At 34.0% G+C, this 18,090-nt stretch overlaps 1 protein-coding gene across 1 annotated transcript in view; it reads left to right on the top strand.

Annotated features, from left to right (window-relative positions):
• The window catches only part of RP2 (RP2 activator of ARL3 GTPase), a 37,395-nt gene extending 20,641 nt beyond the window's left edge, over nt 1-16,754 (top strand). Inside the window, exons 3-5 of the mRNA XM_019649537.1 lie at nt 4,246-4,360; nt 12,407-12,492; nt 14,318-16,754. Of these exons, the coding sequence (XP_019505082.1) occupies nt 4,246-4,360; nt 12,407-12,492; nt 14,318-14,401 (285 nt within the window). The 3' untranslated portion in view covers nt 14,402-16,754. The remainder of the gene's footprint in view (nt 1-4,245; nt 4,361-12,406; nt 12,493-14,317) is intronic.
• Nucleotides 16,755-18,090: the final 1,336 nt, after the last annotated feature.

Genomic DNA, 18,090 nt, shown 5'->3' with positions numbered 1-18,090 from the left:
ACAACAGAAGCCAAAGTATAATTTTAAGACTTTGATTTTTTTTTTTAGTATACCGATCTGATGAAAACATGCTATGAATCTGGCAAGATACAGAAAAGTATTTCTAGTCTTTGAGCTATGTTAATCCAACATCTGAGAGGAAAATATTTTCATTATATTGTATGGTGATTTTTTTTTTACAAAAAACCTACATACAGATTTCAAAAGATATAATTATTTAGGTTAAACTCCTTTTTGATAGGTAATGAGGAATGGACATATACAGCATGTGTAAAGAAAAAAAGCCATCAAAACAAAGTATTTCTTCATGAGTCATCAGATGTTCTTAACATTTTAACCGTTGGTATCTGATATATAAAAAGGCAGTGTTGTGTGCCCTTGAAAGCAGTATAACCAGGAAGAGTGAGGTACTTTAGTTGTGCTTTTGGAATACATAATAATTTAAAACAAACAAAATTCTACTAATAGTAGCTAACGTTTATATAGTGTTTACTATATACTGGGCACTGTTGTAAGGGATTTGAAGTGAATTAACTCACTTAATTCAGAATAACCTTTGAAATAGGCATCATTATTTCCCTTTTTACAGATAAGGGAAATGAGCTGCAGGGAGGGTAAGTAACTTGCAAAACGGTCACTCAGCTGGTGAACAGCAGAGCCACCATTTAAATCTAGGGCAGTGAGGCTTTGGAGGCCAAATCTTAACCCTTAAGCCTGATGCTGCTGGGCTGCCTCAGTGGTAAAAGAAAGTATATTAAGACCTGGGGGAGCAGGAATGTGACCAAAAGTGCATGGAGTCACGGCAGATTCTACCATCCAGCCTAGAAGGAAAAACCCTGGCACTTTTTTGCTAGAGTTATCCTATCTAATTCTGAAATCACAAAATTAAGGAATGAAAAGAGAACTAAAAGAAGAAAATGCCAAGTACATGTGAAGAGGGTATCAAAATGTGCTGAAAGACCAGTGATTTACATATTAAAAGAAATATTACATATTTTTTAAAATGAAGCTTGAATTCGTAGGAGAATATGTGTAGCAGCTAGTTCTGAGATGGAATAATAAATCTTTTTTGTATTATAACATAAATATCTTAGGACAACTTAGACTAGAACTGTGATTACTAACTCTGATTTAGTCAAACCCTAGGAATATCACACAATTTTGTTTCACATTATTTCTATAAACTAAACATATCATAATGGGTTTTTGAGATAGGAAGTATAAAACTTAAGAGGGTAGGAAGTCCAGAAAAGCTGGTAAAGCAGAAAACACATTCCATAGGGAGTCAAAAGAAGTTACTGGGCCTCAGTTTTCTCACCTAAAAATCACATTTCTTGCTGGCTCTTACCTATATCACAGGCTAAATTACAGTAAAAGTAGTTTGAATTGTTTAGAAGTAAAATATTGCATAATTTAACTTGGGTAGTTACCAGTATTTTAAAGTTTTTAAGAGTAGAAGAGTTTTCATGAAAAAGAGTCTCTGCAAATATCTGCAATGAAATATCCAAATAAAGTATCATAGATCATTATTTGGTTTTAGGTAACAGTATTTTGAATTAATCATCTTACCTATGTCAGTTTATGTGTCTGACTATAAAATGAGAGGTAACAAGCAGTCTAGAAAATTAGAAACAGATATAGGATGGTTTCTTATATTTTAAGTAACTTTGCAGTCATCATCAGGCAGCAATGTCCATGTAAATTTTTGCTACTTTTTTATGTATGTTTCTTTTTTCTGAGGCACCATTGAGGGCTGTGAAAAAAAATTTGAGTTTGAATCCAATTTGATGGAATAGTATGGAATAATGTAGTCATAGAATGAAATACTATCAACCATTAAAACTGATTTTATAGTAGAATAGCTGGAAAATGTTCACAGTCAAGTGAGTGAAAATTTGTAGATAAAGTATCTGATTTTTTAAAGTAGATAAGTCTAGGGCCAGCTGAGTGGCACATTGGTTAAGAGTTGGCTTGGGACGCCACCTCTGAGCAGCGGGGCCCTGGTTCAGATCCCACATGAGGGCCAGTGACGCTGTGCCCTCTACAGCTAAGATGGTGAACAACAGTGCAACCTGGAGCTGGGCTGCCATGAGTCACTGGCAACAGCATACGCTGCAGTGGGGCTGGCTGGCAGGTGGCGTGAGCCACTGTGAGCGGCATCCAATGGCCTGCGAGCAACTGCCTCAGCCAGGAAGAGCACAGTGATAATACCAACATGGGCCAGTGAAGCGACAGCCTCCACAACTAGACTGAAGAACAAAAGGACAACAACTTGTCTGTTCCCCTTCCCCTATTCCCCAGCGCTGTTCCCCTCCCCAAATTCCCCAATAAAATCTTTAAAAAAATAAAGTAGATAAGTCTAGAAAGTATATGTACTAAAACGTTAACAGCTATGGTTATTCTTAGGAAGCAGATTAAGAGAAGGGTATTCTTTTTTGTAGTTCTATAGATTTCACAATGGACATGTATTATTTCTGTAATGGGGGAAAAGTAAATGGGAGCATACCTATATGGCATCTTTGAGTGGTAGCACCTTGGTTGATATTTCTTTGTTTCTGTTTTTTGTTTTTCAAATATTCTGTATTGAACATTTTGTTATGTTCAAGTAATATATGTAAAAGTAAACCCAGTAGGCTTTGCTAAAAAAAATTAAGTGGTTGAATGACTTTGCATTTTTAAAACTACTTTAATAATTATTTTAAAATTTAATATGTACTCATTGTAGACAACTATAGAAATAAAGAAGAGTAGAAATAAGTTTAAAAATCATAATGTACTGTACCTTGAATAGTCTTTTTAGGAATGATTTCTAATTTATTTAGTCTGAAATCAGATTATTTGGGTTTGAATGACAACTCTGTTACCTAATAGTTGTGTGACGTTTGGCAGGTTTCTTAACCATTCCATGCCTTAGTTTTGTTATCTGTACAATGAGAGTAATAATAGTACCTGCCCCCTGAGATGGTTAAATGTATTATATAAGCTTTCCCCCAATTTTCATTTGTTAGATTTAATGAACTATATAGTACTGTTTTGTCATGTCACAGCACCGTAATTTAACCATTCTCCTCTCATTAGACATTTTGCAGTATCACCAAACTAAATCTTCCATCGGCTAGTTACAGTCAAAAAAACTTTTTTAAATTATGTTTTAAAATTTGAGGGATTATTTACATTTATGTGACCCTTAATCTTAACAGTAGGCATTGTAGTCCTCAACCAGAACCACCCACCTGGAAGGAAGAATCTTGTGTATGTGAAAACTTGTTACAACAAACATCCTGTATTAGAGTCATAACTAAAACAAAATCCTTAATCAGACTATAAAACCAAAAATTTATCGAAAAATAATCAGATATATCTATATCTACTCATTTAATCCTCATATGTTTGGTTTTAAAGTTATATTGTTATTTAAGTCTGAAATTTTTAAATAACAGCAACCTCATCAACATATCTAGAAAATACCTACATGTAATTATTTCTAGATGCAGCTAAAGTTCAACATATATTTTTTTAAGATTTTATTGGGGAATTGGAGGAGGGGAACAGCACTGGGGAATCAGGGAAAGGGAACAGACAAGTTGCTGTCCTTTTGTTCTTCAGTCTAGCCGTGGAGGACGTGGCTTCACTGGCCCATGTTGGTGTTATCATTGTGCTCTTCCCGGCTGAGGCAGTCAGTCACCAGCCATTGGACGGCGGCTCACGGCAGATCATAAAAATTCCCACCAGCTGCCTACCAGCCCCACTGCAGCCTACGCCATCCACGGCGATTCACGGCAGCCCAGCTCCAGGTCGAGCTGTTGTTCACCATCTTAGCTGTAGAGGGCGCAGTGTCACTGGCCCTCATGTGGGATTCCAACCGGGGCCCTGCTGCTCAGAACTGGCATCCCAAGCCAACTCCTAACCAACACGCCATTCGGCCAGCCCTAAAGTTCAATTTTTGAGGAAGCATTATTGAAACAAATAAAAATGAATGCTGTGCAATGGGATCATCCACCTAAAGTATATAATCTTAGAAATATGATGCTCCTCAACTTACAATGGTGTTATGTCCCAGTAAACCCATCATAAGTGGAAAATATCATATAAGTTGGAACTGCATTTAATACACCTAACCTACCGAACATACTGTGTCACAGCATGCTGTGTAACATTTTATACAGAAAAATACTAGACTGGGAAAAGAGTGTTTTAATCTCAGAAGGCCATTTTAAAATCTAAATGAAATTTTATTTTCCACAGATGGTTGGTAAAGGCTTTTTCCTAGTGCAGACAAAGGAAGTGTCAATGAAAGCTGAGGATGCTCAAAGGGTTTTTCGGGATAAAGCACCTGACTTCCTTCCTCTTGTGAACAAAGGTACCTTCTGGATGATTGGCATACTTTTGTGATTATTCTCTTGATATGCTGATTAGCTTTGCTCTGGCATTTAACATGTCTCTTACATTGCCTTCTCTTTCTCATTTGTTTTATGTTTTTTCCTATTACAATTCAGAAATGTCAAAATTTCACATCATTCAAAAAGCCCTATATAACTAATTAGAAATCAGACATTAGGTTGTTTTTTTTTCTATTCTGTCATCGTAGTACTTGAAAGTCACATCCATTATTATGTACTTCATTATTTTTATTTTATTATTCTTGTATTATTGTATTATAGTAAATGACCGTTTCATTCTCCCTGCCCAGAATAAAGCACTTAATAAGGATTCTTTCTGCCTTCAGTGTGTTTTGACCATACTAGAAAAGAATTAAGAAATATTTTTTAAAATGGTATACTATTATTTTATGTGTTTAATATGATTAACTTACTGTACATGATTAGGATTATTTTTCCCAGCAGGCAAATGCTACCAATAAATTTCAAATATTGAAAATATGTCCGCAAACAGAGAAACTAGAGTTTGTGTGCCCTCCTGAAGGGTTTATATCTGCCTATATGTATTTGAAGTTGTGCTGATACAGAGGGTACTGTTTATCTGTCAGAGTGGGGACATCGTTTGCTCAAGGCTCATCAGGCTTTTCTTGACTGGCCTGAGCAAATATGTATAGTAATAAGCAATGCTTATTGGGTATGCCCTAGAGACACGGCACATCTACATTTACATGTTCTTTATGTATACATAAGTTGTAATAAACTGCAAAAACTTGTATGAAAATGTTAGAGGATTGTTAGGATAATTTTAATAACATGCTGGGTGTGACTCAGCCCTTAAGTGTTAATACAGAATTTCATATCCCTTTGTGGTTACCGTAGTAGTATCAAGAATCCACTCCAAGCCAATGAATCTGCGTGAATCTATCCCAGGTTATATATAGGAAATTAAGACTTGGCTCCTTTCATGCAACCATTTTGATATGGGAACATTCTCATGGAACATTAAAAAGGAACCTTTAAACTGTCAGCAAGTTTTCAGAAATTAAACCAAGTAATAAGTGTAATGGACATTCTAAAGTGTGAGGATTAGGGATGAAATGAGCATATGAGTAGATCTAAATTAATTATTTATATACTCATATAATGTTAGTGGTTTCATAGATGCCCTAACCCAAATATAATGTCTGTGTTTAAGTAGCACAGCATTCCACGTGGAAGAAGTATGACGCTCTGTTCAAGTATTCTTGCCAAAAATATTTAACTTCAATCTAATCGAGCCAAGACTTAACTTCTAGTTTATAGGGAAGAAAGGAAATCTAGGGAAATATTAAATGACACCATGAGGAAACAATGAGACAAATCTAAAATAGAAGACATTCTACAGACAACTGACTAGGACTCTTCAAACAGTGTCCTGGAAAACAAAAATGACAGGGACTTCTGGTTTAGAAAATAACAACAACTAACTGCAAGGAATGAACTTTAATTAGATCTTAGACTAGAGAGGGGTCAACTATAAAGCTGTAAAAGACATTTTTGGGGTAACTGGGGAAGTTTGAAGATGATATTAGGGAATTATTGTCGGTATCCTTAAGTATGATAATGGTATTGTGGTTATGTAGGAGATGCATGCTGAAGTATTATGATGTCTGCTATTTTCAAATGGGTCAGTAAAACAAAAAAGAAGTGTGTGTGTGCATGCATGCTTGCACGCACACATGCATGTGTAGCATGTGATAAAGCAAATGTGGCCAAGCAAATGTTAACATTTGATGAGTATAGGAAAAGAGCAAATACATATTTGTTATTCTTTCAACTTTTCTATAATGTTTGGAATTTTTCAAAATAAAAAGTTGGGGAAAGATTTTAAGCTGCCCAATAGTGCATTCATTGGTGTGGAATAGTGAACAGGCTGTGGCGATATTCCAGCAGGAGTTGGATGGATTGGGTCCTTATCTAAAAATGGCCATCAGTCATTCTAAGGAGTATTACTCAACTTCAGCACTATTAACATTTTAGGACAGATAATTATTTGTTGGGGGATGCTGTCCTGTACATTATAGATGTTTAGCATCCCTGGCCTCTGCCAACTAGGTGCCAGTAGCACACTGCCCCAATTATGGCAACCAAAAATGTTTCCACACATTGCCAAATGCGCCCTAGGGAGCCAAATTGTTCCCAGTTGCACACCACTGTTCTGAGCTAAGGGTGGACTTATTCTTTGGAAAATTCACTTTTATTTCAAGTAGTTTGTACTTCAGAGTCTCTAAATTTTCCTCCTTTGTTAAAGCAGTCATAATTACTTACTTTTAATTAATAAAGCTATTTTACTGCTTAATGAGAAAATTCATTGTGTTTTCCATCTTGAGAATCTTCCAAACCTGACATCTTCAGAACCTTCTAGGGTGCTTTTAACAATATCAATTTCCAACTCCCACCCCAGAAAGACCGATTAAAATATCTCCTCAATGTGCCCTCGGAATCTGCATTTTTAAAATTCCTCAAATTATTCTAATGATTATTCAGACTTGGGTTCCTTTGTTTTAGAGGGTCATTCTTTCATTTATTCAACAAACATAATAGATGAGATCTGATAAGTAGTAGAGGAGGAATCAGATAACATAGGACCTTGTAGGTCACTGTAGCGACTTTGGCTTCTGTTCTGAATGAGATGAGAAGCTACTAGACATTTTTATTTATGTTTTTAATAAACTTTTTATATTGGAATAATTTTATATTTACAGAAAAATTGCAAAGGTAGTACAGAGAGTTTCCATATACACTTTACTCAGCTTCCACAATGTTAACATAACCATGGTACATTTGTCAAAACTAAGAAGCTAACGTAAGTAAAATACTATTAACTTAACCTATACATTTTATTCAGATTTCACCAGTTTTGCCACTTATGTCCTTTTTCTGTTCCAGAATTCAATCTAAGATCCCACATTGTATTTTGTTGTCATGTCTCCTTAGTCTCTTCTAATCTGTGACAGTTCCTTAGTCTTTTCTTGTTTTTCATAACCTTGAAACGTTTAAACAGTACTGGTAAGTTATTTTGTAGAATGTCCCTCAATTTGGGTTTGTGTGATGTTTTCTCTGGTTAGCCTGGGGTTATGGGTTTTGGAGAAGAGGTGATGTGCCCTTCTCATTACATCATATCAGAAGGTGCATGATATCAACATGACTTATCACTGGTGATGTTGACCTTACTAGCTTGTTTCTGGAGGTATCTAGCTAGTTTTCACAAACACTGTAAAGTTCCTGTTTTTCCCTTTCCATGTTGCATTACTCAGAATTTGAGTCACTCAGACCAGCCGATACTCAAGGAGAGGGGAATTAAGCTCCACCTCCTTGACAGGGGAGTATCTACATACATTATTTGGAATTCTTCTGTAAAAAAAATTTGTCCCTGGCCTCCCATTTATTTATTCAGTCATTTATGTCTACCAGTAGGGGCTCATGGATATGTATTTTATTCTTTGGATTATAATCCAATACTATCAAATTGTTCCAGTTTTAGCCTTTGGGAGCTCTTTCAGGATGGTTCTTCTGTCCTTTGATATGCCTTTTATTTCTTGTATTATTATACGAGTTAGGACTTGCACGATGATGTGTTGTATAGAATAGTGAGAAGAGGACATCCTTGCTCAGTTACTGATCTCAGGGTGAAAGTGTTCAATCTCACGATTAAGAATGATGTTAGTTGTAGGTTTTTCATATATACCTTTTATTAGGCTAAGGGAGTTTCATTCTCTTCCTACTTTGTTGAGTTTTTATCACACATGGATGTTGGATTTTGTTGAATGCTTTTTCTGCATTTATTGAGATGATCACTTTTTGTTGAGTCATTTAATCTAGTGGATGACTTTTGTTGATTTTGAATGTTAAATAAGCCTTGTATTCCTGAGATGAACCTCCTTGATCATGATGTATTATACTTTTAACATATTGCCAGATTCAATTTGCTAATATTTTATTGAGGATTTCTACATCTTTGTTCATGAGGGATATTGGTCTGTAGTTTTCTTGTAATACCTTTGTCTGGCTTGATATTAGTGTAATGCTGGCCTCATAAAATGAGTTGAGAAGTGTTTCTTTCTCTTCTGTTTAATTGGGCATTTTTTATAATTCCATTTTATCTTCTCTATTGATTTATTTTTCTAAATCTTATTTAATGGTCACCTTAGGTTTTACAGTATACATATTTAAATCATTTGAGTCCACCTTATAATAATAATATACCACTTCACCTGTAGTATATAAGGTCCTAATAATATTATATTTTCAAATCTTCCATCCCTGTGTCATTATAATTTTACTATTACTATGCTATAAATACCTAATACATTGTTAATGTTATTACTGTCATTCATTTTTTAGAACAAATAAAAATAAGAAAAATATAGATCATATTTTATTGGAGGCTTTTAAGCAGAAGAATGTCATGGTCCCTTTAAAATCTAACTTTTAGGGCCGGCTGAGTGGCTCAGTTGGTTAAGAGCTCGCTCAAGAGTTTGAGCTCTGAGCAACAGCGGTTCGAGTCAGCCCAAGCTGAGCAGCCGTGAGCTGCCAACAGGTGGCGGGATGGCTCAGCTAAAAAAAAAAAAATCTAACTTTTATCACTCTGGTTGCTCTAAGGGGGAAGCAGAAAGACCCCCAATGGGAGTCTCCCAATGGGAGGCTGTTGCTGTAATCTAATTGAGGCATGATAGTGGCTTGTTCCAAGGTCATGTTAGATTACACACAAGAGTTGATTAGATAGGATGGACATTCAGGATTCTTTTTTTGTTTACTTTAAAGTCTCAATCTTTTAAGATAGTTCAAATATTTAGAGGTAAAGCTAATATGAGCTATTTGATAAGACATGCACATTAAAATACTAAAAACATGACCAGTGATCCTTGTTGACCTCATAGTTCAGTTTGAAATAATCACAGTAGACATTATTATTAGATAGAAAGACAAATAGGACTGCTTAAAAAGTGCATTGTCAGCATTGTAGTTGTTTACATTTAGGATTATCCACACATGTTAATCAAAATTAATGTACTTGTCCACCTTTTTTGTTGGTGTTTCTTTGTTGAAAAATTATTAGGTCACTTATTGAAGTTCATCATATTCTATTCCAAGAATATCAACCAAGTTACATACCTGAGTAATTCTACCAAAATTGGATTTTTTAAATTCTAAATTATGTTGTCTTTGTAAAATACAGGAACTTCAGTAATAAATGTCTGACTAAAAAAATATATCTGCTGTATTTCCTTGTAGTAATCCTGAATAAAAGGATACCCTATTCTGCTTTAATTCAAACTTGCCACTTTCTGCAAAACTGGAACCCTACACTTATTATCAACTTTTTCTTTTTTGTTAAGAATTTATTTGGTTTAAAATGCCTTTTAAATGCTTTTTTGCAAATTTCCAAATGTACTATCTTGACTCAAAAGAAGAGAGTACAATGACCCCATGTGTACCCATTCCCTAGTTTTATCAACTTTTTGCCATGCTTTAAAAAATAATTTAGGGGTGACCGGTTAGCTCAGGTGGTTAGAGCATCATGCTGATAATACCAAGGTTGCCGGTTTGATCCCCGCATGGGCTGCTGTGTGAGCTGTGCCCCCCCCTTTAAAAGAGTCAACTATGCCATTTTAGCATGAAAGTAATTTGTAACCAATGACCGTGGCTGTTCGCCAATAAAATTTTTTAAAAAAAAATAATTTATACTCTGTTTTGCTGAAGTATTTTAATCATATTTTGATATGTCCTATCATTTCATCCCTAAGTATTACAGTATGTATCTTAAACAAAATTAAAAACGAATGTTTTCTTAAGTAACCACAATATATTATCACAAGTATCATGATTAACAGTTCCTTAATATCATCTAATACCCAGTGCATATTCAAATTTCCCTACTTGTCTAAAAACATTCTTTATGTATTTTTACAGTTAATTTGATCCAGATCTAAAATTGGCCCACTCACTATATATGTTTTTTTTGTATCTTATCTCTCTCTTAACCAGAAACTGGTGTTCCCCCTCCCCTTTTTGTCATGCCTTTTTGTCTGTAAAAAGAAACCTGGTCAATTGTCCTATGGTATGCATGCGTTTAATTTGTTCCTCTGTAGTTCTTATAGACTGGAAGTTAATTAAAGCCTTGTTTACACTCAAGTTTAGGTGGGGGGTTTTTGGCCAGAATATTTCACAGGTGGTATTACTTCCTATATCATTAAATGAGAGAATACATAATGTTTGATGCTAAGATTGATTATTATGTTCAGGTGGTGACAGCCTTATCATCTTATTGCAGTTTCCTGTCTGTATTCCCTGTGGGATGCTAAAACCATTGATGATTGTTGCTTGGTCCAATTATTTTATTAGGAGGTACAAAGTGATCATTTTCTAATCATGTCACTACCTCTGCATTTATTAATGGATGTTAACAGAAACTCTTGTACGCCAGAGCTGTTTGGGTAACTTGAAATGTTTCATATCATAAAAGCAGAATAAATAAAGGGAAAATAATTAAGCATCAATTTTCAGAGTAATGATTTGGTGCCCTAGCAACCCACAGTGGTGTCTAGTGAATTTTGTTTCCCTCTTTTCTAAATATCATTAGGAGCCCATGACTTTTAATATATTCAGAATGTTTTAATAAGTTACAGTCATTATTCCTTTTGATCTCACCATGTCTCATCTTTGGCCACCATGAGCCCTTTCAAGCTGGCTTCTGTGTCCTTTTGATACAGCCCCATTGGCCTTTGATAGTCACATTGCTTTTTGGTTCAAGATAATCCAGGTTGATCTTGCCCATTTTTTGCCCCAGACATAGAATCATCAATTTTTCTGAGAAAAGGTTCCCCAGTTACCTTCTTTTCTTTACTCAGCACCAGTCTTGATCTATACACTGTAATGCTGAAAACTCATACTTTAATTTGTTCTCTGTATCTAATTGTACAGTTGACTGACTGTTAAATATCCTGTCTTTTCTGTATTTGTTGCCTTATTAAATCACAAGCCTTCAGTTATTTTGGTGCCCAGTGTAGTGTGATCTTTTCTCTCATTCTTGTGCCTTGTCCTGTGACACACGACTACATTCACCTTAGTGTTTCATTACTTAGTACTTCATTATTCTCTGTTGTTCTGTATTTGTTTAATGAGTTTATGTCTTTTTTCAAGAAATTTATAATTTCCTGGAGGTCAGGACTTCTCCATTACTGTGGGAGATAAAAAGCAAACCTATTAAGAATATAGTGATAGCTGGATAAATATTAATTGAATTGAAGGGCATATTTTGCTTGGCTAACTTATGGCCATGTTTGCCAACAGTTTGAAACCAGCAGTGCCAATTTAAATCCAAGCCAAACTAAATCATGAATCTTTATACCAGAATTTAAAGTACAGGTGGTTTAAAAGTATTCAAATTAATGTATGGGAAAGGAAGCATAAATATTATATTCAGAGAATTTAAAAAATAAAAACTTGGTCGTTGGTTCTAGAATGGAGTTTTAAGGCACACTCAAGAAAAATACTTTCAGATGGTCATTACTTTTGGTGCCTGGCCTGAATTCCTACTTGGCTTAGCTTCATTATTGGTGGCCCAGAACTTGGCTGGTAAGTAGGAGAGTTGGAAGCAAATCTTGCTGGCTGGCAAAACCTACTTATGTTGACTTGAATTACTTTTGATCTGTTTTGTCATTTTGTCAACTATTTTTTGTACTGCTAAATGGGTGGATTTCTTATGGTTTTTATAGATGAATGAAAAGCAGAAAAGCCAGACTATTTACAACACTTAAAAATGTGACACGAGTCCTGTAGTAGCACTGAAGCTACTTGTCATGTGATGAGACTCTGTTAAGTTTTATGGTTAGAGTTGAAGAAGTAGCTGAAGTGATGTGTCCCATCAGTCTACTTCCTGCTTCCTTTTCTTTTACCTCCAAAGAAAAGGCTGGAGATTCTTCAGGGAAGAATAAAAGATTAATTTTAAAATAGGTTTTGATAACACTTCTTCGGTTTGCTCATAGGTTCTGTTATTGCCTTGGAGTTTAATGGAGATGGTGCTGTAGAAGGATGTCAAATTATTGTCAATGAGATATTCAACGGGACCAAGGTATAAGATTTCAATCAAACCTTTTCATTTCCTTTCCTTTCCTTTCCTTTACAATCAAATAATAGTACTTTTTTTATCTCTGGTGTTGCATGGAATTAAAAAAAAGTACATCATGATTTTTAGAACCTATGCTAAATAATTGGGAGCTAAGCTTTGTTTTTTTCTTGCTAAAGTAAAATTTGAATTGCTTAAAAATTTACAAAATAAGAATCTACTTATTAAAAATCTTCAATAATACATAAGTTTCTAAAGTAAAAATTCTCATTAAATGTTTCTTCAATACTTCCTTTTTTAAAATAGTGATATATTGAAAAAAGTTTTACTGATGGTCCCTGACTTATGATGGCTTTACTTAAGATTTTTTTACTTTAAGTGATGGGCATTTAGTAGAAACTGTACTTGTAGCGATATGCGTTATCACACTCCCTCGTGATGCTGGGCAGCAGCAGCAGCAAACTGCCGCTTGCAGTCAGCCACACAATCATGAGGGTAAAAAACTGACACTCTACAGTGTATTCATTGTGTTGGACGATTTTGCCCAACTGTAGGCGTTCTGAGCATGTTTAAGGTAGGCTAAGCTAAGCAATGATGCTAGGTTAGGTGAATTAAATGCAGTTCCAACTTATACAATATTTTCCACTTATGATGGGTTTACTGGGACGTAACCCCATTGTAAGTTGCGGAGCAACATATTTCTAAGATTATATACTTTAGATGGATGATCCCGTTGCCCAGTGTTCATTTTTATTTGTTTCAATAATGCTTCCTCAAAAATTGAACTTTAACTGAATCTAGAAATAATTACATGTAGGTATTCTAGATATGTTGATGAGGTTGCTGTTATTTAAGAATTTCAGACTTAAGTAACTTAATATAACTTTAAAACCAAACATATAAGAGGATTAAATGAGTAGATAGATAGATATAGATAGATATAGATATATCTGATTATTTTTTGTTAAATATCTCAGGAAATTTTTGGTTTTTTTAGTCTGATTCAGGAAATTTTTGGTTTTATATTCTGAGGTGGCTTATGGTTCCTTGAATTTGCATAATTTAAAGTACTTTGTCTTTTGTCTCATTTTATCATCACACACTACTAAGATAGAGAGCAAATATAATCAGATTGAATAGAAAAGGAAACAGAGAAAATGGTTATATGATTTGGAGTTTTTCAATTGAATGAATTAAAGATTATCTAATCCAACTTTCTTATTATACAGGTGTGGGAACTGAGCCCAGAGGTTTATTAAATTTTCAGCATCATACAGCTAGTTTATGATAAAGCTAGAATAGAACTCAGGTCTCTATTTCTTGGCTGACATTGTAAATGCTATTTTTGAAGGGTTCTATTGAATATTGCTTTGTTGTTCTTTAGAAACTAGTTCATTTTAAATTAGTACTATATCTTCAGCAGCTTTAAAAATGATAATCTTAAGTTTTGCTTCTCAGCCTATTGAGATCATTAAAAAAATAGAAGAAACTAAGAGTTCTTTAAATAAACCTCTTTTTTCAGTAGCTTTCATAATATTGACTGTCACATATTTTAAAAAGTAAAATTCCAAGTTTAATAAAATACAACTAAAGTATTATGAAAGCAAAGACCTTAATTAGATCATAAGTGCTTTTAAAAGAGTTCAACTTACATTATAGCTATTGAAACTATATTGCATGGATTCTACAGAAAATCTACAGATTAAATATAAATGATGTACTTGAATTTCTTTTAAATAGTAAGCTTATGACTTTGTTCTGTGGAGAACATGGGCTTTGGAATTTGGGGATTACTGGTATTTATTTTTTGTTTCTTTTATATTTAAAATAGATGTTTGTATCAGAAAACAAGGAAACAGCATCTGCAGATGTAGACAGCTTCTACAACTTTGCTGATATACAGATGGGAATATAAAATGCACTGTGGAACCAAGGACTTGGTATTAAGCCCTCTTCAATTTGTGTATTAGCAGTGACTTTTACTAAGGTTTTACTAAGGCTTTTATTAAAGTTGATTTCAAATAAATTGTTGAATATTGCATCATTTACTGGAGGTTCAAAATAGTTAATTTAAAATAAAGTAGTTGTAATCAGCTTTACAACTATTTAACCCACTTCTATAAGCTTACAGTTTTGATTCCCTGCATATGATACTATTATTAGAAAATGGAAGTGGCTAACAGTTCATGATTGTAATCCTAATTAAACATTCTTTCAAATCTCTAATAAGTTAAACTTTCCTCAGTGCTCCATGATATTTGTTTGAGAATACATTCCATTGCTTATTTTATTTTTTAATGTAGAGGGGTTTGTTACAGTTGATCAGTTAGAATGAACCTTTGTGCATTTTTTCATGTATACATATCCAGTTAAAGAATTGCTTCCTAGTTGCATAATATGGCAAATGAGATTTTGTACACAGAGTTGACATAATACTTTGTAAATTGAATTTTTTAAATTAGTAGGCATTTGATCACCAGTTTTGCAAGTAACTCTACTAACTGATGTTGGTATAGCTGTTTAAAGACTACTTTGTGAGTAGTATGATTATTTGAGTAATTTCCACCCTGTTTAGTTTTTTAATACAACTGCTAGCTGACTCTTTTGCTTCCTAGTAAGAAAAGGTATATGCAACACTAAAATTGTAAGGAGCCCAATGACCAGCAGTTTTCTAAAAAGTGATTTCTGTTTTTATCAGCCTGTGTGGGCTATTAGGAGAATTAGAACAAAACCTTGTGATATTTAGGTAAGAAATACTTAGGCATGATGATAAGCTATGCAAATTTAAAAGCTACATAAATTTGATTTTTATTAGATATGCCACGCATATCAAGTAATGTTCAACCATGATAAAATTATTTTGGTTGTTTTAAAGCATTAGTTTCCAAATCAATCTACCATAATAATTCACCGGGAGGCAGGGGACAGCTACTTGTTTAAAAGTCCACGTTCTTGGACCCAATTCCCAGATGCAGTCTCCAGGGAAATCTCTGTTCTAAAGGATTTGTTGTAATTGGAAGTAATCAGTTCAGAAGATGTGGAGAGGTTGATCTGGTGAGTAGCGACTGAACCTACCATCTATAGTACATTGCATGTAGCAGCTAAAAGGAAATTAGTTTTCATAGTCTATTTTTTAAAAGAACATTCAATTTAATTCTATTTTGGTAAAACTGTTGGGTTGTCAGAAAAGTCATGACACATTTTTGCAAGGAAAAACAGAAAAAATACGTCATGACTTTTCCGACAACCCAGTAAGACTGAAAATAGCTACTTGTAAAAAAGTCCTCTTATGATTGTTACTAAAACTATATTTTCAAGTTTAAACTGTTTTTTGGATATTTTCAGATTAATTAATAACTACTACATTGAATTGTATTGATGTCCAGAAATAATACATTAAAAGACTTTTCACGTTAAATTAATAATATTGACCACTTACCCTGTGCCTGGCTTTGTGCTAACCATTAGCATTGCATCATTTCAATCTTTTTATAAGAACATTCTATACTACATAATCAACCTCTCCTTTAAATCAAAATGATTTCATAACATGCAAATAAAAATTGGTGACAGGTTTAATATAATTTTGATCATAATTTACAAATAAGCTTTGCAAATAGTGATCACAGGGCATTAAATTTTCCCATGGTTAAGCTAAATTAAATACGTTCCTTGTAGTCATGATTACATTATTAAACCCCATTATTCACAGTTAAAATAATCACAGTACTTTTTGTTTTTCAAAAATATAATACAATGTTATGCAAAGCTGTAAATTGAGTTCTTTATTTTATCTATGGTATTTTTGCAAAAACTCAGGAATATAACATATAAGGGAGCTGTTATTATAAAATTTTCCACTAAATTTAGTATCTATTAACCAAAGCCTAAAATTTTATATTCTTCAGTTAGATAAGAGCTTGTACCCAAGTCTAATTTGTCTTTACGGACAGTCATTTGTCTTCCCAATGATTGAAAATATTTTTAAAAATAAGTAGTGCTATGGTTCTTGTTTCTATAATTCTAAACTTTGATAGCACTTATAGTATACTACATTTCATTTCTGAGTAGCTTTTGAATTCATGAAAAATTAGTAATTTTATTAAGTTATACATGTGTAGACATTATATTAGCTTATTTCTCTTATATTGATAGTACTGCTTTTGTTTTTAGTACTGTTTTTGCTTTTGTATATTTATGTCCAGCTTTTGTATGTAATTTATCTAGTGTTTATAAAATGTGATTTGTAATAAATGTTAAAATGAAAATGGCTTAACACTAATTTTTGAAGAGAATTTCTATAACATACATTGACTCATACATGTGCCAAAATTTGATCATGACACAACTTTTTTAATGATAAAAGTAAAGTGTTCTAATTTCTCTTATGTTGATGAGAAATGAGCTGTATGCCATGTGTGTGTGTACGTACACAAACACTCTGGAGTAATGGAAAGGAGCTAGAAAACCTATTTTAATCTGAAGAATTTCCAATATAATGGTTCCTTGGTTAAAAGATACATTTTATTATGATTGAATACTTACTAAGATTAGACATCTTTCTCTTTCATGTTTAAGAAAATAATGGTTTGTGACATTCTTTCAGGTTTATACAAATGGACCTTATTTTTAAATTACTACCAAATTTACCAGCCTTTTGTACCCAACTTCCTTTCCTAGCTTGTAAATCATAAGTACTGAAACTGCAGATTGGTTAGTTTTTAAAATAACATTTATTATCATTATTTCTATGGATAAAACTTCTATATGTACATTTAGAACACCTGTGAAAAAACAAAAATGCACCAGACAATAGCAAAAATTACTTCCTATTTATTGGATAATTCTTCTGTGCTGAGCTTAAAATTTGCTTTTCTTATTTAAAAGGCACATATTTAACTCTGCTCTCTATTGGAAGAGAAGATATTGTAATTAGGGTATGATTACTCCTTCAAAATCCATTCTAGAAAATATTTATCCTTTAAAAGTATAACACTAGGGCCGGCCGAGTGGCTCAGTTGGTTAAGAGCTCGCTCAACAGTGCGAGCCCTGGGCCGGCCCAGTGGCGCATTGGTTAAGAGTTGGCTTGGGGTGACTGATTTTGTTCTGCCAACCCCTAGCACCTGGCATCTGGCCAAGGTATAGTGAACTAAAATAATGAAAGGAACAGTAGGTCCCTGCCTTCTGTCTTACCTTCTCCCGACAGGGCCACTTTTTTGCACATCCCCGTTATCCTCCCTTTAACAGCATTTGACATTTGCCTGCAATTGGTGGAAGGCTGCGTGACTACGCCGTTATCATTCTACCAAATGGAATTATAGTTTTGGATAGGTGCGCATGTCTGTCCTTATACATACAAGGGAATGGAAATTATTTCCCAAAATGACTAAAATGCATTTTAGGGAAAATAAAACTGGCTTTATGGTCTTTATGGATATGGCACACTAGTACATTTCAGTTATTTCCACAAACTGTCCAGCCTGAGCTTTGAGAAATGCCCATCGATCAAAGGCACCAGAGGATGTCTGCTCTCTCCATCTCATGCCCCCGCTCCTCAAGCTGTTCCACAAGTCTCATCAGTTGGGAGATTTGGACTGGTCCTAT

The sequence above is a fragment of the Hipposideros armiger genome, unplaced genomic scaffold, assembly GCF_001890085.2.
Source record: "Hipposideros armiger isolate ML-2016 unplaced genomic scaffold, ASM189008v1 scaffold_7, whole genome shotgun sequence".
Classification (NCBI taxonomy): domain Eukaryota; kingdom Metazoa; phylum Chordata; class Mammalia; order Chiroptera; family Hipposideridae; genus Hipposideros; species Hipposideros armiger.
The sequence above is the reverse complement of the archived record's forward strand: the minus strand, read 5'-3'. Positions and strand labels throughout refer to the sequence as shown.